Source organism: Dermacentor variabilis, chromosome 1 (genome assembly GCF_050947875.1).
Source record: "Dermacentor variabilis isolate Ectoservices chromosome 1, ASM5094787v1, whole genome shotgun sequence".
NCBI classification, from domain to species: Eukaryota; Metazoa; Arthropoda; class Arachnida; order Ixodida; family Ixodidae; genus Dermacentor; species Dermacentor variabilis.
The window spans coordinates 150,587,381-150,613,088 of record NC_134568.1 but is presented as its reverse complement, the minus strand read 5'-3'; the positions used below and the strand labels follow the sequence as shown (position 1 = coordinate 150,613,088).

General features: G+C 45.0%; 1 protein-coding gene across 2 annotated transcripts in view; it reads left to right on the top strand.

The window, feature by feature from the left end:
- Positions 1–25,708, top strand: part of TM9SF3 (transmembrane 9 superfamily protein member 3) — a 118,200-nt gene that overhangs the window by 24,037 nt on the left and 68,455 nt on the right. For both annotated transcript variants that reach the window (XM_075697615.1, XM_075697623.1), the window contains exon 7: positions 17,056–17,222. In XM_075697615.1, coding sequence (XP_075553730.1) covers positions 17,056–17,222 — 167 coding nt within the window. The remainder of the gene's footprint in view (positions 1–17,055; positions 17,223–25,708) is intronic.

Here is a 25,708-nt window from a genome sequence, read left to right as displayed (position 1 = left end):
TCCAATAACCCCTCCCCTTTGCTACCTTCATTCTTGGGAGCTCTCTTGTCTACCTTCTGCAACTGTTGATCGGTGAATGTATATAGCATGTTGCACTGCACTGCATGCTCCTTGCGCCTCCCGGTCAGCATGTGTGTTAGCATTATGGTGCTTTTACATTATCGTAAGCTTTAAAGGGGTCTTGAACCACCACTTACCGTATTTACTTGCATAATGATTACACTCGCGTAATGATCGCACCCCTGAATTTTGTCATCAAAATTCGATTTTTTTCCTTTCCCATGTAATGATCGCACCCTGAACTTGCCACAGCGATATGTCGTGTGCCAAGTCTAGCTAATGATGATCGCACTTACCATCTGTCGAATGCTACGCGAACGACTCTTTAAGACATACCAAGCGGTCTGCACGCACCAAACATTCTTAAGCAGATGCCCCATTTCATTCCTTTCATCACTTTTCGCACTTCCACGAAAAAAAAGCTACAAGCAAACTTGCCTTGGCTTTATTATTTGTAGGCTTTATAATGGTTGTCGTCAACAACAACAAAAAAGGCGCTTTTCGATTCTTCTCATATGCACTCGTGGGCATGCAACAAATCGCAAGCGGCAACGATAGTAGCTGCTGATACATTAGAAGTGTACCCTATTTATATGCCGACGCTTGTACACAGCTAAGATATTCGCCCACCCATAGCGGAAGCGTGCCGTATCGGGATAGTAGTGAACACAAATGGCCGCAGTTTCCGCAGCGTGCCCGCCATGGGTTTCTATGTCACTGGCAGCTAAGTGCACCCATCTCTGTTTCTGTCCCCTCAAAGTGGTCATGGCTGCGTTATTGCCTCAAACTTGCCGATAGTAACAATATTATTCGTTACTGATACAAAAGAAACTGTTTCAATGTGCGTTGTGTACTCACGAGAAGAAAAAAAATCGTGTTTGGCACGTTCTGCTTGCTCCGCTGTCTGCCATTTTTGTTTTGGTGTCCCGCCTATTTGTTGACCTGTTGTCATACTGCAGCAAACGCGGGATGAAAAACAAGAATGTTTTCTTTTCGCAGGAAATTTAACCCGCGTAATAATTGCACCCCTGAATTTGCGCCAATTTTTTTTACAAGAAAGTGCGATCATTATGCGAGTAAATACAGTAAGTTTGTTGAAAATACACAATTCGCGGATAGCATACTCTGCCGTGAACATCTCTGCCAAATTTTGCATTTGTGTGCAGTGCGTGGAGCTCGCAAGCGCAGCGCAGTCTTTTCCTCAAACACTCTTCTTTTCAACAGAAGCCTTCTCTGCACTCTTTTTCCGGCTGCTATATATTGTCATATAGACTAAAACCTCGTTAAACCGTACCCGCTTAAACAGTACTTTCGTTTTAAAAGTAGTAAAAGCAAATTCCCGACTCAGTAGCCATTGAACATACAGTAGAATCTCGATGATACGAATCTCACAGGGTCACAAAAAATATTCGTATTAGCCGAAATTCGTATCATTGAAACAATTAGAACTGGTTAAATACTACGGTCGAGACGATGCTTTATTCCAAGAAGGAAAAATGGCGCCGATGCAAAAAAGAACACGAGCCGATGATTGATGATTCTGTACAGATGAAGATGAAGTCCGCATAAATGCTTACACTAGCTAAATTAAAGAGGCACACATATGTAAAAAGCATTTATTTCATGAAAAATTATCTAATGTCCTTCTGCTAGTTTTTCTTTGTCAGGTCAGTTAGCAGACTTTGTTCAAAACCATAAAAACGCGTGCACTTGTCGTCGCCGATTTCATCCGCAGCCATAGCACGCCTCAGAACTTCGAGCGTGTGCAGCGTTTCAGCGGCCGGTGGTGGTCCTTCGCCGTCGCCCATGTTTAACATAAAGAACGCGGCCCGAAGCACAGCAGCTACTCTGTCCGATGGCACGCGGAAAAGCACAAAAGCAACAAAACCGCCACTGCTTCAAACTCTCCGTGCCCAGTCGCGGCCTCCGCGCTGTCTGGCGCCGTGTCCGCGCCTCCGCACCAAAAGAGAAAGAGAGAAATCGCGTGACTGCGCGCTGTTCTCTTTCGCGGCTGTCGGTGGAATGGCGTTCATTAATTAAGGCGAAAGCCTTTAATGGCTCATGCTCGCGGTTGCATCTGTCCGTGCGCTGGAATCGTGCCAACTGTGGCCTCTCCTCCGCGCAGCGGCGCAACCTCCTGCCCTTCTTAGCAACCGGCGCGCCGATTGGGTGTGCACTGCGCATAGCAACTTTGACGTCGCACAGTAGTTGTAAAACAAGAGCACGCGCGCATCGGCAGTGGCAGCTGCACCGCCGCTCCTTCGCCACACGTCTTGTTGCAGTCGAGTGAGCGAGACACATGGCTCCGAAGCGGCCCATTGATTCCGCGCCAAGCGGTTCGGGGAAGCGGCAGCGGCCACCGGAATCCTCCAACACCAAACTCCAGAAGAACAAGGAGCGAATGTGCATGCGACGACTAAGCATGTCACCAGATGCGAAAGCAAGGGAGGCAGAACGGAAACGCCAACAGCGACTGATTAGATCGCCGGGTACCAAAGGCAGGGAAGCAGAACGAAAGCAGCAGCAGCGACAGGCGATATTGCCGAACACCAAAGCGAATGAATTGGAGCGCAGACGGCAGCAGCGACTGGCTATGTCACTGAACAGCAAAGCCGGGAAGCGGAGCGCAGACGGCAGCAGCGTCTGACTTTCGCCAAGCACACTTTAGCATTTCCAAGGTGTCTTCGGTAATTTTCGTATCAACTATGCGGGTTGAAAATTGATTAGTAACAGCCGTTCTCCAGCACTTTGCAAAGTAACGGGGCTCGGCCGGGACCACAGAAAAATTCGTATCATCCAGAAATTCGTATTAGCCGTGATCGTATCATCGAGATTCCACTGTAATGCATTTTGTATCCGCATAAACCGTATCAGCTTATTGCATGCGTACCGGTTAAGGGGGGATGTGGCAATGAAAGCTTTTTTATTTATGGGAATAAATTGGTGAAATTCGGCGTGCAGGTGTGATTTGTTATGCTGATATAACTGAAATTAGTTCTGTGCTACCTATTATAGTTCTTGAGCTCGAACAATTGACAGCCTCTAGTGGTCATCCCCAAATTAATTAATTACATATAAGTTCTCAGAGATTTTCACATCCACATGTTCACAAAGGCCCATTCGGTGCATTAAAGCTATTGGTTTATTTTTTAAATCCCGAAATGAGCATACAAATATTTTGAAGCTTTCCTATGCATATTGTCTTACTAACGACATTTGCAAAAAATGCATTATAAATTTTTTTATGAGGTGCAGTTAAAAATGGGGGACAGCTTTATTGCACTCATCAATGTTTCCGGATGTAAGGGCAAAAGACAAAGATTTTGTCTTCATTCATTGTGAAATGGCACTGCGATGACTGACAGCAACTGCATAAAAAATGAAAGCTGAGAAAATGGAGCTCAAAGTTTCATTTGTTGTAAACATTTAAATCTTCACTTTGAGCATCTAGAACCCACCTGGGATGTAGTCCTTTGCCTGTGAGGGCATATTTTTTTACATTTTTTTTTCGCTTTCTCGCAGCAGTTTCATGCACTTTTGTTGCCTTTTTGATCATCATGCATCCATCCGTCATGCAGAGGTGGATGACAGCGCATTCAAAACGTCCGCTCTTGTCTCTTGTTCTGCAACCTCTTATTAGTGAGAGTTGGAGCTGAAATCCACAGTTAAATATAAGACGTGAAAACTTCTGCTCTGCTTATGTCGCATTGCAGTCACGACCACACACGGACGCACCGTCACCATCGCTCGCGGACGCGCTTTCGCCATCGCTGGCGGACGTGTCTTCGCCATCGCTCGCGGACGTGTCTTCGCCATCGCTCGCGGACGTGTCTTCGCCATCGCTCGCGGACGTGTCTTCGCCATCGCTCGCGGACGTGTCTTCGCCATCGCTCGCGGACGTGTCTTCGCCATCGCTCGCGGACGTGTCTTCGCCTTTGCTCGCGGACGTGTCTTCGCCTTTGCTCGCGGACGTGCCTTTGCCTTTGCTCGCGGACGTGCCTTCGCCTTTGCTCGCGGACGTGCCTTCGCCTTTGCTCGCGGACGTGCCTTCGCCTTTGCTCGCGGACGTGCCTTCGCCTTTGCTCGCGGACGTGCCTTCGCCTTTGCTCGCGGACGTGCCTTCGCCTTTGCTCGCGGACGTGCCTTCGCCTTTGCTCGCGGACGTGCCTTCGCCTTTGCTCGCGGACGTGCCTTCGCCTTTGCTCGCGGACGTGCCTTCGCCTTTGCTCGCGGACGTGCCTTTGCCTTTGCTCGCGGACGTGCCTTCGCCTTCGCTCGCAGACGCGCTGTCACCGTAGCCCATGGTTTTGTCATCGGCACCGCATGCAGGTGCACTTTCCCGGTCACCTACGCGCGCTGGTCGTGCCTCGTCAACAAGCTCGGTGGCATCCGCTTCTACGAGTAGTTTTCTCCCTCTTTTCCACACCTTTCGTGGTCGTCCGTACGCGTGGGCCGTTCGGAATTTGATTCCTTTGGGGCTCATCACAGAAAACATGTAAGCTGCCACGATCATCAATCATGTTAATCAGAAAGCGCAGCTTGCTGCTGCTCAACTGCATGCGAGCGGTTTGTAAGCAATTCAAATCTACAACAGCCAATAGGAGTGTGCCCTGTGCCCCACGTGACTACTGTGCCCAATCGCAATGCCGCATTTGCCTTTTTTTCGCTTGCGTTTACTGGTTTACTTTTCAGTGGAGAAATACGTCGCTCTGGCTGTCTTTAGCTCCGATCTCTGCTCTTTACGATGATACCCAGATGGCGGCGCTGCGTCAACGGATAGTTGAGCGATCTGCGGTGCGACTGCTCCTTCTGAAGCCAGATTTTTTTGCAATTTTTGATGACAGCACTCTAGGAAAATGCTTTTTCTCAATTTCTGCTGTGTATTTTGTTATAATATTTCACCACGTGGTGAATAAAGGTCCGTGTATCGCGAAAAAATAAATAATAAAATTGAAAATTTTGACCATTTGACCACTTCAATTGCCGCGTCCCCCCTTAACACGTAGCGTTTCCACTTTTCATCGTGCAATTGCGGCAGTAGGTCGGCACCGCAGAACAACGAACCTCAGAAATTAGAACGGCCTCCAAGTGCAAATGCAGAGGGCGCTTGTAAGGGTGAAGCCACATCATCATGGACCGTGCCAGAAAGCGTTGTGACTTGTGCTGTAGCCACGACCTACTGAAACACTGGACCTGCACAGTTAACTGACTTCTATGGGAGTCGCCTGTGCTCACTCTCGCTCAACCGTTAGCTGTGGGCATCGCTTTTACGACCTGTTCAACTGCTACTCTACGGTTGACTGGGGCGGCATTGTAATTAGAATGGCGGCTGTTTTGTTGTGATGAACTGCTTGCATAGTTCATGATTTTTGCGATAACAGTGATGTCACAAGGCTTTGTTCAGTCACTTGGCTCCAAAAGTTGACTGCCTGAACCTGAAAAATGTTGGTGCATGTAGTCTGCTGCTCTAAATAGCCCCTCCTATTGCCTTTTTCATGCAGTAGCAAACTGCACAGATCTTCCACATTTAAGTCGCATTGTTTATAGCGTTCATAAAGTTCACAAAAGTTTCATCTTATACATTGTAAAGTTCGCCTCTGCGCTTTTTAGAAACTGGGGACCACTGTAACATTCTATTACAGAATGATTACCACTCATTTTAACTCTTATAAGTTGCCCGTGAATGTGTCAAGGGTTCAAAAAGAAAACCACACATACAGCTTCACTGCGTACGTGTCTTTTGCATCGCCATTATGCTGCCGCCGTACCACGCAGAAAAGCTAGCTTTGCAGTTTGAAAAAAATTATGTGACGCAAGGCCTGCAGTGCAGCACCTTTTGAAGCATTCGGATTGCTTTTTCAAGCCTTTAACTTGCCTAGACACCAAACAATATTTGAAAAGAAGCTATGCTCACCTTTTCTTGAAACAGACTGTTTCTTGCACTCATCGGGTGCAGAAATTACTTGTGAATACTTTTACCAGATCCTCTGCCTTTCATTATGGCACACAGCAGTAGATCCTAATGTCATTTCTCATATTAAGCTATCTCTAATCAACTCACAAAAGCTAGTTTATCCTATAAATCTTTTAAAACAATTTTTTCAGTCTCTTACAGAGGCTAGGAAAGGGAGTTATGCCATTTAGCGTTGCAGCTGCCACCTATGCTTGTTGTTTACCTTTCTTGCACCGCTCCTCTACCTCTAATTTCACTATTCAAATGCAAAACATTTGGAAATTTCGTTTATATATATTTTATATTTATATATAAATATATATATTTTTATATTTGTGAATTTATTCATTCACCACCAATACAAGCACTTTGTGCCTGCCGAAATGGCAGCGTGAGCATTGGAAGAGATTGCGGAAGCAGACGACAGTGACCAGGTTATAACTAGCGCCACTCTACCCTTACGTTCTGTCCCTAGCGGCAAAACAGTTGAACTAGACCGGGCGTTCTGGGCAAGGGACATCTGTGCAGGTTTGGAGTTCAGTAGGTCATGGTTGCGGCATCGTGCAAGCTAGGACTTGTGTCATGCCGAAGCTCAGGCAAAAACTGGGTGCTCAGCATAAAAGAAAAATTGGAAATTGTTCATGCTATCGAATACGGCACGAAGTCGGCGCTGTCACTCAAGAGGAATCTACTGTTGACTGCAGTATGGGGCTTTTGCAATGCGAAGGAGAAGTTGCTTGGCAGCGCTGCTGTGACCGCGAAAAGATGTCGGCTACAATGTTCGACTTTTCTCCATTGTTGCCTCTGTTATTGCCGAAGTGTTGCCTAATGACAGTGATGAGGACAGCACAGAAAGCGACAGCACGGGCGATTCAGGCCCGACAGTGGCAGAAGCTGCACGTTACGTCAGCCTCGTGTGGGTTTTTGCCGAGAAGAGGGGGCTGGCGGAAAAGCTGGCTCGCAGCTTAAGTGAGTTTGAGGCTGCTATTGTCGCTGCTAGGCTGCCGCGGCATCAAACGAAAATAAGACTTTCGTCGCACAAAGTGAATAAATACTGCATGTTTTTCGCCCTTTCATCGCACTCTCTCCGAGTTATGTTTTTGACAAGCAAGTGGCCGATCTCACGCTATTTCCGTTAGGCAGTACTACCGTTTAGTATGTACTTTTTCCGAGCTCCGGCCAACTACGATTTAATGAGGTTTCACTGTAGCAGTTTCCCATATGTGGCTGCTATAGGCCAATGGCTAACATCAATCAGTAAGGATGTTTGGATCCATGCGCTTCTTCCTACTGTTACTATGTATATTTGTTGATGTAGCTAAATAAACAGGCTGAAGTAAGTGAAAATCTGTGTTTTTAATTTCAATAGGAATTAAGGTACTGGAAGTACGGCTATAGTACTCTCGTCTGTTAGCACTCGGCTGCGCCAGCCCATGTAGGAATGAAACTTTGTCCACACTGCTTATCAGTGTTGTAGCCGTTGGGTCTCGTTAATTTCTATTAGTTTTGAACACTCAACTAGCCTTAAATTAAGTGAAACTTAAGGTCAGACCAGACGTACACTTGCCAGTGCACGCTCACTCCTGGCTGGATGCTTTGACTGATTTCACTTTGTATTGAGCTGTTGTGCACATTGCGCAATTTGGTGAGGCTACTATTCGTTGGTCAAGCTGGTGCAGGACAAAGCGACAAAGCTGGTCCACACCACGTAACATGGCCAGAATGGAGCACAGAAGTGTGAGCCTGCACTCCAGCCCTGTCGTGCACATAGCATGCCACTAGAGTTGCACGTAGCTGTGTCTGGAGTGTAGCGTAGATACCGCAGCTGCTGCGGGATGCTGCGATGAATGCACTCGCTGAGCCCCTGTGGCTCGCTGAGGACAACAGCGTGCTCTGATTGGTAATGTGACTAAAGGCCCGAGCTCCAGCATCTTATGAATAGGTCGTCTCCTTCCCGAGTTGCACACCCTCAAGGTGCGTTGCCATCATGGTCGAAGCTTATGTTAGGAATCCTTTAAATGCGAGTTTGGAGTGCGGCACCATTGCTTAGCCAATGTGCACGCTGCCAACGTACTTGCACGAGCAAATACGAAGGCGAAGTTTGTTTGACCCTAGATATTGTGTGTGTGATTGTCGTAAAGATAAGTGTGAAAGGAAATGTGCTACTCATGTCACTAGGTGCGAGAATAGCCACGCGTAGCTACCGTATTTACTCAATTGTAACGCGAGTTTTTTTAATGATTTTCGTTGCTTGAACTCGAGCCTCGCGTTACATTCGAATAACAACGAAATTGATCGCTTTAAAGCAAATATTCTAAATCTTGCGGGTTTTATTGTTATTTTGGCAACCTGTACATCCCGATCCAATCTGTAAACAAGTTGATTGAAGTCAAAACTTGGTTTTTGTTGGAATCGATGCCATTTTCACTGTGCTTTTGACTGGTGTTACAGTTGCAGTGCTGCAGCACCCTGTGGGATTTCGCGCTTCGACTGATTATTCGTGATGTTATGCAATGGTAGTGCATTCGGTATGACGCCTGCTTTTAGAGGCAAGCAATTTTGATGGCTGAGAGGGTGGGAAACACCGCTGTGACTCGGTGGCTCGACGTCAACGATTCAACGATTCACGGATGGCAAGTCCAATAGAAGGCCCTCTTTATATCCAAGGCTAGCCGGAAGGGCTCTGTGGACCTCGTAGTGACCTGGAAGTGTCCCGAACTGAAATGGTTTTGTGGCCTCTTAAAAAGCACTTAATCTCAAACAAGCTCGGAGATGTGATTCATGGGCAATCAGTTTCAGAGATAGTTTTGCTTTCATGAGGCTTGGCTCGTCCCAGCACCAATCCCCTCAAAGTATATGGCTGACAGCACTCTTGGCACTGATAGCAAGGTTGCACAGTACCAAAAACACTTGTCGGGGACGCTTTCGGTGACGAGACACGCAAAATTTTGCGAAAGTGAATCTATCTCTGAAAAGGATCGCCCAAGAGGGTTTGCTAATTCTGGTTTCTTGAATAAAGATCCCATTTCTTCTTTTTTTTATTCGCGTTACAGTCGCGTTTCTTTAAAATTTCGCTTGACTGGAAAGCTGACCCTTGCGTTACAATCTAGGTACATTCGAGTAAATACAGTTTCTGGAACACTGTAGCACAACAAAGGAATGAGACACCATGAACTCAACCATAAGCTGAAGGATAGTTTCCGAGTTTGGCACATTGTAGGTGCCATAATCGGAAATAGTGGTGCCAACGTAAACATCCAAAATAAAGTTTGAATGGCACACCACAGTGATGCTCATTAGGCAGAGTGTTGTGAGCGCCAACCTGCTCCACCGTAGCCTTCACAGAGCGAGACATTAAAAAAGGACTGGGAGCACTGCTAAGGGGATCGCGAATGAGCTTTGATTCCCAATAACTGTTTCTGCTGAATGCATTGAAGCAATTTTTGCAGCAAACTAATTCTGAAATAGTCTGTTTAATGTCAAATGCATTTCTCGACTTCGATAATACATGGTTCAGGACCTACTGGTTGCCTTGGTGCCTTGTCTCCCACTTCAGTTGCTGCCTCTGAAGCCAGCCTCGTTACGGTTTCATTCAGTAGCTCTATGTCATCATCGTCATCTCTCTGCTCTAAGGCTGCATATTTGTTTGCAAGTACCAGCCTAAATTTGTCTGCTTTTACCTTTACTGCCTCTAAGTTGACCTGTTTCTTTTTGAGCAATTTTACTCTTTCTCTGTTTAAATTGAAGTGAATCCTAGCCCTCACTAACCTATGATCGCTGCACTTTACCTTACCTATCACTCCTACATCCTGCACTATGCTGGGATCAGCAGAAAGTATGAAATCAATTTAATTTCTTGTTTCACCATTAAGGCTTATCCAGGTCCATTTTCTGTTGCTACGTTTCCTGAAAAAGGCGTTCATTATTCTCAGCTTATTCTTTTCTGCGAATTCTACCAGCATCTCTCCTCTAGCTTTTCGAGAATCGACGCCGCAGTTGCCAATTGCCTGTTCACCCGCCTGCTTTTTCCCTACTTTTGAATTAAAGTCGCCCATTACTACTGTATACTGAGTTTGCACTTTTCTCATCGCTAATTCAACATCTTCATAAAACTGATCTACTTCCTCATCGTCGTGACTGGATGTTGCAGCGTAGGCTTGTGCTACCTTTATTCTATACCTCTTACTGAATTTGATTATGACTACTGCTACCCTCTCGTTAATGCTGTAGAATTCGTCAATGTTGCCCTCTATGTCCTTATGAGTTAGGAATCCTACCCCGCATTGCATCTTAGCAGGGAGACCTCTGTAGCAGATTACATAGCTGTTATTTAGCAATGTGTAAGCCGCAGCAATTCTATCTCACTAAGGCCAATAATATCCCAAACAATGTCTGATATTTCCTCAAAGAGTCCTGCTAAGCTAGCCTCACTCAAGAGGGTTCGGATGTTAAACGTTATAAGGGTCAGTTTCCATTGGCGGCCTGTCCAGACCCAGAGATTCTTAGCACCCTCTGCTGCGTTACAGGTCTGACCGCCGCCTTGGTCAGGTGCTCTGCAGCTGCTGGGGACTGAGGGCCATTGGTTAATTGTAGATATCATTAGGGAGGTTGTGGCCAAATACTGCACCAGGGAGGCCAATTCCTGTTCTTAACTGTATTGGTTAAGAAGCATTGGGTTTGTACAAATTTTTTTTTATACAAATGAGGTTCAAATAAAATAATGGATGACTGAAAATACTGCCATTTTCAATGTCAAGACTGCCAAATTTTTACTGCTGTTTGGCTTGAGTGATTTACCTTGTTTATACTTCCATGACCTTTCATTTGTGAGCCCCTAACTTTGCTTATGTGAAAGGCCATGACTGCTAGGATGTGCTTGGTTGTTGTACAATTTCATTTTTGGTTATGTGCCACCATGGTGAATTGTCAAATGTAAGTGCATGTGTATACATAGAATACAAAATGCTTTGCATATATAGACAAAGTGTAGATCATGGGTTCTCGAAGTAGGTTCTGTGAAATCCAAAGGTTCTGCAGGCCCCTTCTTGGGGTTCCGTGAGCCCCCGATAAATCTTCCCTGGTTTCGTGCTCGCCAACTTGCTAAGACACACCTTGGGTCCAGCACACAAGGTGTGCTGGACCCAAGGAATCCCCATTTCCCATCCCCGTGTGTCAAAAAGCACATCACGGTGCATAACAAACGTGTGAGCTGCGCGATAAATCTGCCAGCAGCTTGTAGCCACTCTGCCTCCAAAAACGGTCAGCACGCCTAAGCTTTTGCACTTGAATCTCGGAGGCCGTAATTTACCCCCATGCGCATTTCTCCTGTTTGTAGATAGGTGCTGCAATGTAGGTTTGTTGGTATGGCATCATGGAGTACGCTTGTAGTGCATATATAGATGAGGACACAAGAAGGCACATGAAAGACACGGACACTGTGCTAACTTCCAACGATAATCTAACAGACATTACTTGCAGAATGCTGACATTGGTAGTTTCAGCTCATGCACAGGAATTCTAATTCTTTGAAACTACCGTATAGTAAAGCAATGAAGGGGGCTAGTTGGTGAATGTTCATGGTTATATTGCGCTTAGTTTTACACTGACGATATTAAGTGAAGGACAGGACGTACGTAGCGCAACACCGTATAGACGTGTAAGGGCTGCACTCCTACTTGGCAGCCCAACGTAATGGGAAATTCAACGGAGCAGCAATCGTGTTTGGTGCCACGAGCACGCATCGGCGAATTTTCACTCGCTGCTTACTTCAGCATGGCCACTACTAGATGGTGAGAGCTGCATGTTGACGTATAAGGCAAAGGTACATCCGGCGGCCTGGGATGTGCACAAGTCAAGGCTGTGCCAGCACCATTTTGACAAAAAGTTTTGGCCCCTTGTAATGGCCACATCTCACCAAAATTATGAAAAAGAAAGTGCGGTCTTTACAAGAGTCTATATGGTAATAGAAGTCTTGCTAATGCATGCATCGCCTTCCCTGGTATGCAATCTGCTTCTATAATAAGACGAGTTAACTTGCACTAGTTTCTGCCTAGAATGATAGCCTTTTCAAAAAGGACTGCAGCCACATTTTTGGCTCAATGAAGAGACGAGAAACCATCTGGTGTCGTTTCTTTTACTTTGTTACGGTATTCACGCAGTTTGTCATTCGGGCATCTGCCAGTCTGGCCGACGTAGCCTTTCCCGCAACTTAGTGGAATGCGTTATATAATGCCTGCACGGCAGTCGACATTTGTGTTAGTTTGCTTTTTTTCACATAATGCTTTTGCGACTTTTTCTGGATTTGTTTCTGGAACGCTGCAAGTCTGGTCATTGTCGGGGTCGCTGACGATGCCGCAGGAAAAGCGGGCATGTGCAAAGCAGTTGGTGACCGTCAAAGGTGCGAGTTCTTTCCTTGAAAAGTTCAGCAAATGAATTGCACCAAGCAAACCAGCGTTGTACCTCTTGCTGGCATCATACGCTGTGAGCATGCGCTGCACAAGAGCCTTGTGGTGTAGCTTCCGGGTGGTCTCAATGATGCCCTGATCCATCGGTTGCAGTACTGCGGTTGTGTTTGCAGGCAAAAGTTCCACAGCGTTTGCCTTGAGGTTGTCGATTTTCCCGTGGCTCAGAAAATTGTCAATTATGAAAAGCACTTGCCGATTCTTTGCATCGAACCGTCTATCCAGAAGGTGCACGTAGTCTTCAAAAATAGCAGCAGTCACCCATGGTTGCTTGTTACTTCTGTAGATGCGTTCCTTGGGAATAGTTGCATTTTAGTTGCTTACCATTATTTGTTGAATAGTTGCGTACTGCTTACCATTATTTAGCTACTCGTAGCTAAAACAGCTCTGATCGACAAGTTCAAAAGGAGCTAGATTTGGCTACACATGGTGAAATTGGCAACATTGGATTTTGTGTGCATGCTCATACACACAAAATCATGTGTCATGGTACATGCTCCCATCCACAACTAAATTTATTTGTGCCTGCATCTTTTGTGCATTTGTTGCTGGTGCATCTCGGGAGTTGAGATCCTTGTCTTGGGGAAGAGCTTGACATGGAAAAGTTCCTCCTCTGCTTTTTCTCCCTATCCACTCCTCTTTTCTGTCAAAGTAATACTGCAGTGCTATCTATGTAAGGCTATCTATCTATCTCTATCTGTCTGTCTGTCTGTCTGTCTGTCTGTCTGTCTGTCTGTCTGTCTGTCTGTCTGTCTCTGTCTGTCTGTCTGTCTGTCTCTGTCTGTCTGTGTGTGTCTGTCTCTGTCTCTGTGTGTGTGTGTGTGTGTGTGCGTGCGTGCGTGCAGTGTGCGTGCAGTGTGTGTGCAGTGTATGTAACAGAAGTCTGCTCCTTAATTTTTTCTGGATGCTTTATTTCATAATATAGCAGATTCCCATACGCAGCTGCTGTTGGCCAATAGCCGACATCAATCAAGAAGGGTGTTTGGATCAGTGTACTTCGGTGTCGTAGCCGTCAGGTCTTCCCAGTTTCAACTTCCCTCATAAAATACCATACACATTAATCTCAGATTTTATCAAGGTGATCTTATCGTAGTCGAATGTCTTGCTTGTTCATATTGCAGCAAATTTCAGTTCCTATGTGAACGTGTGCAATGTGCTTATAGAAAGCTTTGTGTTAGCCTTGGTTTTATTATGCTGAAGCTGTTAGTGACTTGCCAAGTGGCAAAAGCTTAACTCTTTCGTTACCACGAGAAAAAGGTAGTTTTTTATAGGCCTCAGGGAAAAAATTATTTATCACTACAAATAATATGCCAGCACAATATTATATATAACACCATATATTATTTTCCAGCATATCATATTACTGTACATAATGAAATGTTCTTTCCAAAAACATACGTTGCCAAACAAAAAAACTTATTAGGTAAAACATAAAAATTCTAGAAAGAGCCATCTTTGCTGCCAGTTGATAAAGAAACAGTAAAAAAACATATCTACAAAAATTTTAATATCAAAGGAAATTCAGAATATACATTTCAAAGATAAATAACCCAGGAATGGTGTCTGAAGAAATAAAGGCTCAGTACACTGTCGTTCTTTAGACACAAAAAAGAAACTAAAATGTGGTCATCACTCATGCCATGCAGTGAAGCTGTTCCTGGATTTTGTGAAGAATAGGTGCACTCTGCACTTTTCTCACAAAATGTCTGGTTTTTGTTAAACATTGCGGTCCTCTTAATGCATTTTGCAGTTCTGCCTTTTTGGCATCTTCTGAGGATAGTCCAATGAGAAATCCAAGGAACATACTTTCACCAGTTCGTCTAGAGTCATGCGCCTCTTCCAGGACCGATCGCTCTCAGATTAGCTGGGCAACTACAAGATTATGCATCCAAGCATATCTGTTTGCATTTTTGCAGATTGTCTTTATCACCTCTGCAGAGAAGAAGAGTAGAAAGAAATCCCACGCCGTTGTAAACTGTCTTGTGCTGATCCGCAGTGCTGGGCCGAGATGTGTTACGGGCGGCCTTCTTGGCATGAACGGAAGTTTCTTTGCTGCCAATGGCAGCACATCATAACCAAGTGAAGTAGGCACCCTAAAGATAATCAGTAGAGGTCTTGGGTTGCACAAAAAGATTGGCAGATAAGCGTGCACAAGGAAGGAGACTGCTCAAGGTGGTAAAGGAAACTCGCTGGTGAACAGCTGCCGATGTCCCATGCTGACTCAAAACATTGTCGCCCTCAGAGCTTGAATCTGCTTTTCTGTCATCTTCGGAATCGTAACTCGAGTCCTCATTAGCAAATTGAAGTGAGTTTGCAGCATAGTTTCGTGCACGATGCTTTTTTCGCAACGCATGCCGCGCGGGACGACAGCGCAGTGACAGCGTTCCTTGCCGGGATTTTATGGGAGAAGCGAAACCTAAACTCTTGGAAACTGCAACTGGTTGGAAATGCCAGGTCCACATGTTGGACATGTGGCGAACCTTCAGAAATACACTTTGGCGGAATAAAACGACTTGGACTCCAAACCAAAGCTAGCAACTAGTGAACAGCTGGCGTCATTGTCGGTTAATTATCACAGCCCAGCACTGTCGGACAGCAAAGCCGGCAACATAATTTAATTCATAACTTGCTGGGTGCCATTTAACCCTTTGAAGGTTTTAGCCGTACATGTACGGCAGCGGTTTTCTGTCCCGCAAGGTCTTTGCCGTACGGGTACGGTTCCGACCCTCCGTTTGAAATTTCGCGCCATAATGACGATGCGTGCTCACCGAGAGGTGCTGCCACCTCTTAGCACTTACAAGAAGCGTTTGAAATTTGCGCTACCTTCTTGGGGAGATAAACAGGACCTATTGCCAGCTTCAGCGCGTCGCTCAAACTACAGCAACGCCCCTTTGGCGGTTTCGGTTTCGCTGCGTGATCGCAACGGAGGCGCGCGAAACGTCATTTTCTTTGTCGGCACTCTCTTGCAGGGTGGTGGAAGTTGATTTCTATCTTGATTGGCACTGCTCTTAGCTTGTTTATCAGCGCCGTTCGCGAGGTATTCTCGCTCTCAGTGGCAACGCGCTTTCGCGGTTTCGGTTCCGCCGCGTGATCGCAACGGAGGCGCGCGAAACGTGGTTTTTCTCTTTGTTGGCACGCTCTCGCAGGGGCGGCGGAAGTTGATTTCTATCTTAATTGGCACTGCTCTTAGCTTGTTTATCACCAACGTCTTAGTTTGTTTATCACCGCCGCTCACGAGGTATTCTTGGTCTCCGCGGAAACGCGCTTACGCGAGAGGGTGCATCAGACCTCTGCCCAAGGCAGCCGCACGCAGAGATGTCATGTGTGCGCCAATACAACTCCTCGCTCCAAGAGAACAGACACGCATTTTAGGTGTGCAGACTGCGATAAGGCGCTGTGCGTAGACCCGTGTTTCAAGGAGTACCACGCTCGGAAATACTATTGAACATTTTGCAGTTCTGAGTGATGTCGACACCAAAATACTGTTCCTAATTATTTTTTAGTATTTTTTCCCGACTTTATACATTTTGTACAATCAAGATCCGCAATAAAGTAATTTGACCACCTGGGAAAGTTTTTTTCAAAATAATTCGACCCTCAAAGGGTTAATTGAAAAATTTTGATGCTAGTGCAGCATAATCGTGAGCGGCATGCTTTTTTTAGAGTGGCAGGAGGTGACAGCCACGCCTCTTTTCGCTACAACAAACGTACATTAGTTCGCAAAAGGGTCCGTCAAAAATCGCAACATCGCCGGAGTGCAAAAATTTAAACTGATTCTCAAAGTACAGTGCCTGCACTAACTACTGGATGGCCTTTAAGTGGATAATAAAACAGCTCCAACACGTCAAAATCGTCGATTTGAAGCATCGATCAATGGTGATTGATTTGAATAGCCGTAACAAGAGTTAATCTGTTTTATGTACTGATACTTGAAAAAACCATTCCATGAAGGCTGCCAAAAGGTAGTTTGCATTGAGTGAGCTGTACTATCAGTGAACCAAGTGTCTATGAATTTCCTCCGAGTTGGCAATGAAAAGTATGGCTTCGAAAACATAAAATGGGAAAATAACCAGATATGGCAGATTTTTTTTTATTATTATGCATGTCCTGATGGTGGGTCTTCGTTTACCTCTATTATGCATAGCCATGAATAGATTATATTCTAAATGTTGGATCCACATAACTTTAATCATAGTAGGTAATTAAACTCATTGACAAGAAATATAGCATCTTATGTTAATCACTGTGGTCCCAGTGGACTGTTATGTAGTATTCTTCCTTCTAAAAGTGACATCTGTCTCACTTCTTAGATCACTGCGGCTAGTGAATTAGGGAATGTACTGCTTCAAATTTCAACATGTCTTGAACAGCGCTGCTTAGAATTTGGTGCGTTTCTGCTGAGCATTTAAGTTTGCCCTCCCTCTGCAAATGGTGTAAGTGTTGTACGAGTTGTACCTGTGCTGAGTGGCGTTTGTTTTTATTGATTTAATAATGCAAGACGCTTCTGCCTTGTTCTATAAAATGTGTTTACTTTTCGTGCTGCACAAATAGATTGTGCTTTTACTTTTTTTTTTTTGTCAGGAGCGGGATCTTGGCGATGAGTATGGCTGGAAGCAGGTGCATGGTGACGTGTTCCGGCCGCCTACACACACCCTGTTGTTCTCTGCCCTGGTAGGAACAGGCCACCAAATTGCTGTGGTGGTTCTGTGTGTAATACTTTTTGCCATCATGGGAGAACTTTACACTGAGTGAGTTGTATGTTTTTATTTACAAATGCTTAAAGAAAACAGATTTTAAGGGACACTAAAGACAAAAGTTAAACAAGCTTTAGGTTACTAGATTAGTGTATTACAGTAGCACAATCTGCAACTGTTGCTGAGAACAGAGCTTCCTTAAGTGGGAACATGGCTCGCAAAAGTGAATTTTTGTACTGCCAACTTGATTTTGATAAAAATAGGAGGATGTGTCCAGGACAATATAAGGCCAGGTGCCAAATTTTATGTTCAAGAAGAATTTTTGAAAGGGTTACTAATTTTCAAATGTTGAAGTGACTATGGTTAATTACAGAAACTGTTGTTCTAAAATGACAAAAAAATTTGGAATTCTTATGCATAATATATTAGAAAGGCCCAAACTATGGCACTGTGCAGTTGTTTTGTTAAATTTCCAGTTTTTATTCAAAAATATTTTTATAATTGGCTGCACCAAGAATTGAAGTTGCACATTGTGGCCAAAATTTCAATTTTCATATAAAGGAATGGTGGAATCTGAAAATTTGAGTGCACATTTGTATTCTGCAAAAAATTCTACCCCAGTAAGCATCCAACTCATAAGTTTTCCTTTTCTTATACAAGAATGATAGCTTTTGCAATCCCAAGCTTTTGTGAAAAAACACAAAGAAAAATCTTTGCAAAAGTTATCAAGTGAGTCATCATATTCAAATTCTATCTATGCAACTAAAATTCTCCTGTGGCATATGTTGGGCCTTCTTCTTCAATTCGACTTTGTTCTCTGGCAATAGCTGCAAGCTTTCTTTTTTTTCCCAACCACATTTGAGCTGTCAAGTGCCCTGGCTTTTGCCCAGGACAAGCACTGCTTGGTGCTGGTGCTTCCAAGCACTACCTGGAAGAAATTGAGCGATTGCATAATTAGTACATAGGAAAGCCAAACAAGGTCTCCAAAAGTGGAGCTTCGGTTCAAGTGAAATGAGCACCAAGAGAAATGGCGTGAAATGGGGCCTGGGCGAAGCGGTACGAAAAAGTTGTGACAGCTATATAAAAAAATGAAAAGGACCATCTTTTCACGTTGTGTGTGTGACTCTTATCACTGTGAGCATCAGTCAGTGTGCTGTATTCTTCAACCCCCTGCGGCTGCTTATGAGTGAACCGTGATGAGTTCATGAGTGCGGTGAAGCTGCAGGAAATCGGGACATTCTTGTTTGTGCGGAGTCATCAGCTTGTGCAAAAAATGCTGTTTTGAGCATTTCTAATTTTTTTGGCCCATTCTCAAGTAGTAAAGGAACCTGAAACTTCTATAGTCTGGAAACGCATTTTTTGGCTGAAAATAGCAATTATTTGCGCCCCCCCCCCCCCCCCCCGCTTCTTTAAAGGGCAACCCCGGTGATTTTTCGATCTCCACTGATCTGAATAAAATTTTGAATACATGTTCCCTTTTGCGATATGATTATCCGTGCCAAACTACATGGCTGCAAGTCATTTAGTTTTCCTGAAAATTAATTTTAAAAATTGGTTGCGTTCCCGACTCGACTTTCTACTGGCCACCCTGTGCTTGCAATGTTGGAGACTACACCACCACTTTCGCTGAAATCGTTGCTTAAATTGCCGCTTTCTAGTTCGAAACTCTGTAAAAGCTCCCTGCGTTGTCAGGAGAAATAATCAGCCTTGCTTCTTTGCCATTAGCACCATGTGTACTGCGTTTTTAGCGTGCATTCTGCTTGTTTACATTATGGTAGTGTACGATCTGACGTCATTGACTCATCGTAACATCACACGAAGCAGCTACCCATTTTGGTTTCGGTATCTCATTAATTGGTTATTTGAAATTATTGATGAATTTCTAAGCAAATTGAACCACCTTACCGGTGACAGGGCTGTCAATGCAATTTGAAAATGACAGTATCCTAATATGGTTAAAAAAATGCCGGCGATGCCCGTTAAGCAAGATGGTGTACCTGATGCTGTAACCCAGTGACAATGGCATTGTACTGCTGAGCTCGAGGCTCATATTTCCATAGGTGCAAAATGCAAAAACGCTTTAGGTGTGCATTAAAGAACCCAAGGTGGTCAAAATTAATCCACTAGGGCGTGCTTCATAATCATTATGGGGTTTTACATGCCAAAAGCACAATGTTTTTTTTTTAACAAGAAAAGGTCTACACACACAATATTGGAGCATGCGCCTTTAGTGGCATTGCTGGAGGCAAGCTGGATATAAGCAAAACTGTCAGTAAGGTGCAGCTTTTCCTTGTGCTAGTGTAGCTACAGCTTAGTGACTGTGACATCAGTGTAAGCCATTATAATGCCCTCTGGACCTCTAGGGGCCTGTATGCTCAGATGGATACAGTAATGTTGTGCTTGCTGCATGATTCTTTGACAGTCTAGCTGAAAACACTTGCCTGGGAACTTTTTAACAGGTAGTACATTCTCTTGCAATGATTGGTAGCAAGCAACTGATATCGTAAAGTGAACTTTGGCACAGAGCAAATGCTGAGAGGTATTGATGAGCATAATCTGCCCTTAAAGCCAGACTTAATACATATTTGGCTTTTAGTGTCTCTGAAGCTGATGGCCTCAGCCTGGGGTAGCTTGCGTGCATGTAATGTGCCTGAAAACCCACTAGGGAGCTTTTAGTAGCCCAAGTTAACAAGTAAAAGTTTGTCAAAGTTATTGCTTTCAGGAAATGTGGGCCATTGTTTCTGTTATGGTCACTGGGATGTGTGTTTGACACAAATGGGCAAAAGTATCTCAAAACACAGATTTGGAATATATTTATATGAGTATAACAAAACCACAAATAACTCAAGCCACACTTCTGTAAGCTTAGAAATGTAAAAAGATAGTGTACTACAGTCAAACGCCTCTGCAATGAAATGGCCTGTATAATGAAAGATTTTGTACATAACAGCTGAATTCTGATCTCTCATGTATTGTGAATGCTTCTACAGTGAAGACCACCACAACAAATTCACCTACCGTATTTATTCGAATATAGGTAGTCCTTTTTTTCCATAATTGTTATGCATAATTAGCTATCAACCCATATTCGTGACCAAAGAATCTCGACCTATATACGTGATCAGAGCTAGCAAAAATACTGAGCTAATGAAGTTCCAATGTGAAACAGAGCCGCTGCCGGAGCCGTGAAGGCCAAGGCCGCAAACCAAAACGACCTGCTATGCTTGTCGATACCATATGTCGAAGCCGCAGTCGTGCAAATCACAAATACCTTATTTACTCAATTGTAATGCGCACCCGTACAGTACAGTACTAATTAAATTAGCAAGCATGGTGTCACATGCACACAAGCAAACGTGAACACATCTCACTTGATGACCGTGGAAATTCGCTGTCAAAGCTCTGGAGTGAGGAAGCACTGCAGCAGCTACCTCGCACTTCAATGCGAACTATAAGCGGTGAAAACGCAGTGCGCGGCGGACTCTGCCCCCATGGCAGATCGCTTTCAAGATAAGGCCGAGGCGATTGTATCGCCGAAATCGATCATCACAAGTACGTCCTGCTTCAGTCCACTGTGTTGCTTTGCTGGCGAAAACCATCTTCTGTTTGTGCCAGTCCCACGCGCTAGTTTCGGGTACTCTGAACAACCCTGTTGCAGCCCGATTTTCATCCATCTCCACGCACATGATCACTTTCCTTTTAAATGCGGCATCATGATGAACTTGGCACTTCATGCTGATAGAGTAAATGCAGAAAACTAGAAGACAGTAGACTAATGCCTAAGCACACCAGCACTTGTACTACAGCACATAGAGGAAGCTATGGCAGCTAGGCATAGAGAAAGACATTCAACAAGAGCGGACACTCCCATAGAGCCCAGCGGCCGAATTGACTGTAGCGCACCAAGCAGATTGGATTAACTTCTCCCGGGTTTCACTTTTGGGCACGCGCGTTTTGAACGCTTGCTGGCATGCGCTACTCAGCGCCCCCTTTTTTTTCTTCTTCTGCTGCTCAATCGTGCATGGTCTTATTGCGGAATCGTTTAGGTAATTAAAATGATTGCGAACGATTTTTACAAGCCTCCATCAAATCTGTGCCACTTGCTATTTCATAAAGCAGACGCAAAATGCCTTGCAAATGAGGAAATGTTTATTTCACTGTAAATGCTCGTTCTGGGCTTTTTGTGCGTTCATCCAATGTTGTGGCTCCAGGTAAGCAGCAGTAGTTCCCATACGAAACTCCACTGTACGGCATCAGCTGAAGAAAGTAAATTACAACCATATGTCATTTTGGTGTTTAGCGCTCATAGGAATACTGCGTGTAGAAAGGAAATGTGCGAAAGTGGTGAATGGGCGACATTACAAACAAATGCAATTCGCTTTTACATACATGGCGTCGAAAACACCCGACTCATTCCAAGCCGTACTATAAATTATGAAGAAAACATCTGATTTCCAAGCATTCCCCCATTCCCAGACATTATCTCCTGCACTTTAGGAGCACAAATGCACGGACGACTGCGCATTTCCAAAACAACTTGGCCTCAGCCAACGCTATAGTACGCTACATACACAGAGGTGACCACAACGCGAGCTCTCAGCCAGACCATGCTAAATGCTCGCAGGATGGCTTTGACTCACACTCAAGAGACATGCATGGGTGCAAAGCCTGTTTTCAGTCGTTCAGAAGACAGAATTTTCGAGTTCTTGGTTTTTGAGCTCCTCGGCGTTGTCTTGTGCACATTCTGCCGGCGCAAGCAACACACTTCAGTATTATCATTCTTTGCAATCGCTCGTCGTGTCTTTGACAAGTGTGAGTACCGAAAGAAGGTGTATGTCACGGGGCTATAGAAAGGCGTCACAAGCTTGTCTCACTAGATTCAGTACACGCCAAACTAACTGTCACCACAGCCGGCTTGCTTTTTTGCTAACTGCTTCACAACCCCAGGTGGGACGAGCGTGCCTCAAAAGGTATCCCAAGAAGTTACGAAAAAATTGCAGTAATTTTGGGGGTCAGAGACTGCCTCACGAACTTGTCCCACTAAGATTCAGTACATGCGAAATTAACTGCGGCACAAGGCCGAGCTGCTTTTTGCTGGCTGCGTCACAATGCCGGGCGCGGCCACTGTGCATAAAAAGTACCCAGAAAGCAACGAAATTAGTTACAATAATGTTGTGGGTCAGGGAAAGTGCCAAAACTTGTCCCGGTAAGATTCAGTACACGCGAAACTGCATCACACGGCCGAGGTGCTTTTCACTAACTGCATCACAAAGCAAGGTGCGGCGAGCGTGGCCAAAAACTACCGAAATAAGTTCTAATAATGTTGGGGCTCATAGGAAGCATCGCAAACATCTCCCAGTAAGAGTCATTAACTCAAATTAACTACACCAGGACGGCCGAGCAGTTTTTCACTAACTGTGTCGCAAGTCTCTGTTCCGTGCCGCAAAAACCAAAACTGCTTGAAATGCGTCGCAGACTGTCAAACAGTATTTCTCACCTTGCTGTAGTCCAATAGTGCAGTTGTGCCGTGACGAAGTGCAGAAGGAATGCAAGAATACGCCGAGAGCCTAACAAACACGCTACATCCAAAAGATACGGGTTGCCGAACAGGCGAACTTCACATGCCCAACTGGCCTCGCTGGCTTTGGTGTTCGATGGCCTGTCTGGCGCATGACGCATGCGTCTGTCGGCCTGGTGTGCTGTTAGTTTGTTGATACGTGATGCAATAAAAATAAGTCGCAAAGTATAAATTCACTTATACGCATAACTTATTAGTTTTTGCGGGAAAGAAAAAAAAATGAAACATTGTCTGTAAGTTCATTTCAAATTTTTACAAGACAAGCCAACACAAGCCTTGCAGACAAATATACCCTCATTCCCATGACAGCGTAGCGCTTCTTAGGAAACACCCATAGACGGTGGCGCCAGATTTCCCTCTAGGTATTATAGTGAGAAACTCTGAGGCTCGAAGTGCATGCGAGGGGCCATATTTAAATGCTGATGGCGATATGGTAATGCAGATTTAGGGTCATACTCGATTCTAACGCGCTGATTCTAAAGCCCAGACAACACGTACGCTTGGGGACGCGCGCAAGCTCGTGTCTATGCACCTTGCGCCTGCCACACCTTGCGTCTGCCACACCTTGTGCCTGCCACACCTCACGAGGAATGGCGGTTTGCATCTACAAAGACGCGCGACAATGCGCGCTCACCAGGCTCACTAATAGACGCCTTGGCAGATGCCACTTCGTACTTTGTTATTGACAGCATTTTAAAATGCTTTGATATGTATAAATGCATTAGTTATATTTTTATAGCTTTTAGGTCAGCAGAAAAAGGAAAGAAGCACTTTCTTTCATGATATGTCTGCTTCACCAAGAGTTGAATGTACCGCACCGTAGCTGCGTAGCCAGGCGCGCCGACGCGAGGCAGCCCAAGCGCACAATAACAGAGAGCAGCTGTTCACCAAGATTGCACTGCGTTTCGTCGCGTACGAGCTGTGCCGCACTGTGCACATGCATAGGTGCACGGACACAAGCTGGCACGTGTCCACAAGCGTACGTGGGGTGTGGGCTTAATGGGTCAACCTACAGTCGAATAATTTTTAAAAAAATTTCTCGGAGAGCACCATACATAGGGGTCGACCTATATTCGTGCTCGACCTATTTTCGAGTAAATACGGCACCTGCCGTGATAACTCAGTGGCTATGGCATCTCACTGCTGAACGCAAGGTCAGCGACTTAATCCCGGCCACAGTGGCCACATTCTAATGTGGGCAGAATGCAAAAATGCTCATGTACCATGTATTCGTTGTACATTAAAGGAACCCAGGTGGTCAAAGTTAATCTGAAGCCTTATACTAAGGCATCCCTCATAACCCACTTTGCAGTTTTGGAATATTAAACCACATCATTTAATTTAACAAATTTGCATGTACAACAAAGGAGCTTAGGAGTTCCCAACAGCCGATTTGTTCCACAGCTGCCATTGGGCTGTAGTACACGAAGGAAGTGCCAATTGACACCACAATAAAGATTGTGCAGGAGTTATAGTAGTCCCCACTGCCCCCAATGCAAAAGATGTGTGCGCACGCATGCACGACCCCAGCAGGCCGAACGCGCGAACATTGACCACCTGCACTAGCGTGGCATACCGGCAAAAAGAGAGGGAAAAAAATTGGAATTGGCACAACAATCATCCAGCACTACTACTACTACTACTACTACTACTACTACTACTACTACTACTACTACTACTACTACTACTACTACTACTACTACTACTACTACTCAGTGGCACCGCTTGCTACAACAATTTTGACAAGGGAGCTAATAGTGGCATTTAACGCTTGACAGCATGGCTGTCTATCGCTCCTGGGTTTCACCCCAGTGTACCGAGAACCTCGATGCTACAAGGTCTGTTCCATCGAAGGGTGCAGTAGAGAATTAGTGGCTTCTTTCATAAAGTGTCTCTTGAATTTATTTTAAATAGTTAAACCTCGATATAAAAGTCGGTAAAATCTGCAATTTGCTTCGTTATATCGATGTTTCATTCTATTGAAATTCAACCTTTTATGCAAATAAGAACAGTCGCTGATCGATTTTTTTTTACAAGGAGCCGCAGACTTTCCAGAATCATTGGGCAATCGAAAAAAGCAAACTTGAATGAGAAAACAATTCATTTTAATGAATTTGGGAGTCGGCGACTGATGATACGGTTTCATGCCACGTCAACGATATCTTCACATTGGCGGTACGAATTAAACAAAGCCAGCCACGCTATCGCGTGCACTCTGACCCCGTGGCTGTGAATGCGTCGCCCGCACTGGGACAACGCTATCATGAAAAGCGCCACCAGTGGGGAGCGAGTGCTTCGTCTGCCTCTCGCTCCAAGAAGTCGCCGAAACTCGAGATTACGCAACCTCCAATACTAAACGCGTGGGAAGACAGCTTACATAATGCCACGCCATCTCGGCATGTCCACCGGCACACGTGGCAGATTACCTCTAAAGCAAGGTGCAAGGCTGTGTATGCACTCAGCCGCGCTTGCTCCCCTCCCCTCTTTCCCGTTGCTCGCGTGGGGAGGCGGCACTTGTGAAGCCACAGTCTTGCCTCACCCTTGCACACTTTCACTCGCACCTAAAGCACACAGTGCGCTGGGAGCAATAGGATATTGTCGCACTTGGACTTTATACAGAACATGATGCGGCTCCACTTCGGTGGTCACTCTTGTCGCGCAGCGCGTGATTTGAGAGGTGCATTCGCAAGCAGTCACTTGCAATTCAATCATTTGACCATCTGCCTCCACGGAAATTTCAATTTACTGTCTCTGCATTCCTTTGTGGCGGCAGTGAAATTTCGTTATATTGAAATGGACAAGAAGTTATGAAAAGTAAAATACTTTGTTATATCGGGGTTTAACGAAGAGTTTTGCTGAACGACCTTAGCCTCTTGGCCACAGAATGAAGTGGCCTGTATAAAAAATAAATTCTGAGGTCCTGAGCACTCAATTATAAAGGCTGCATTACATTAAAGGCTGT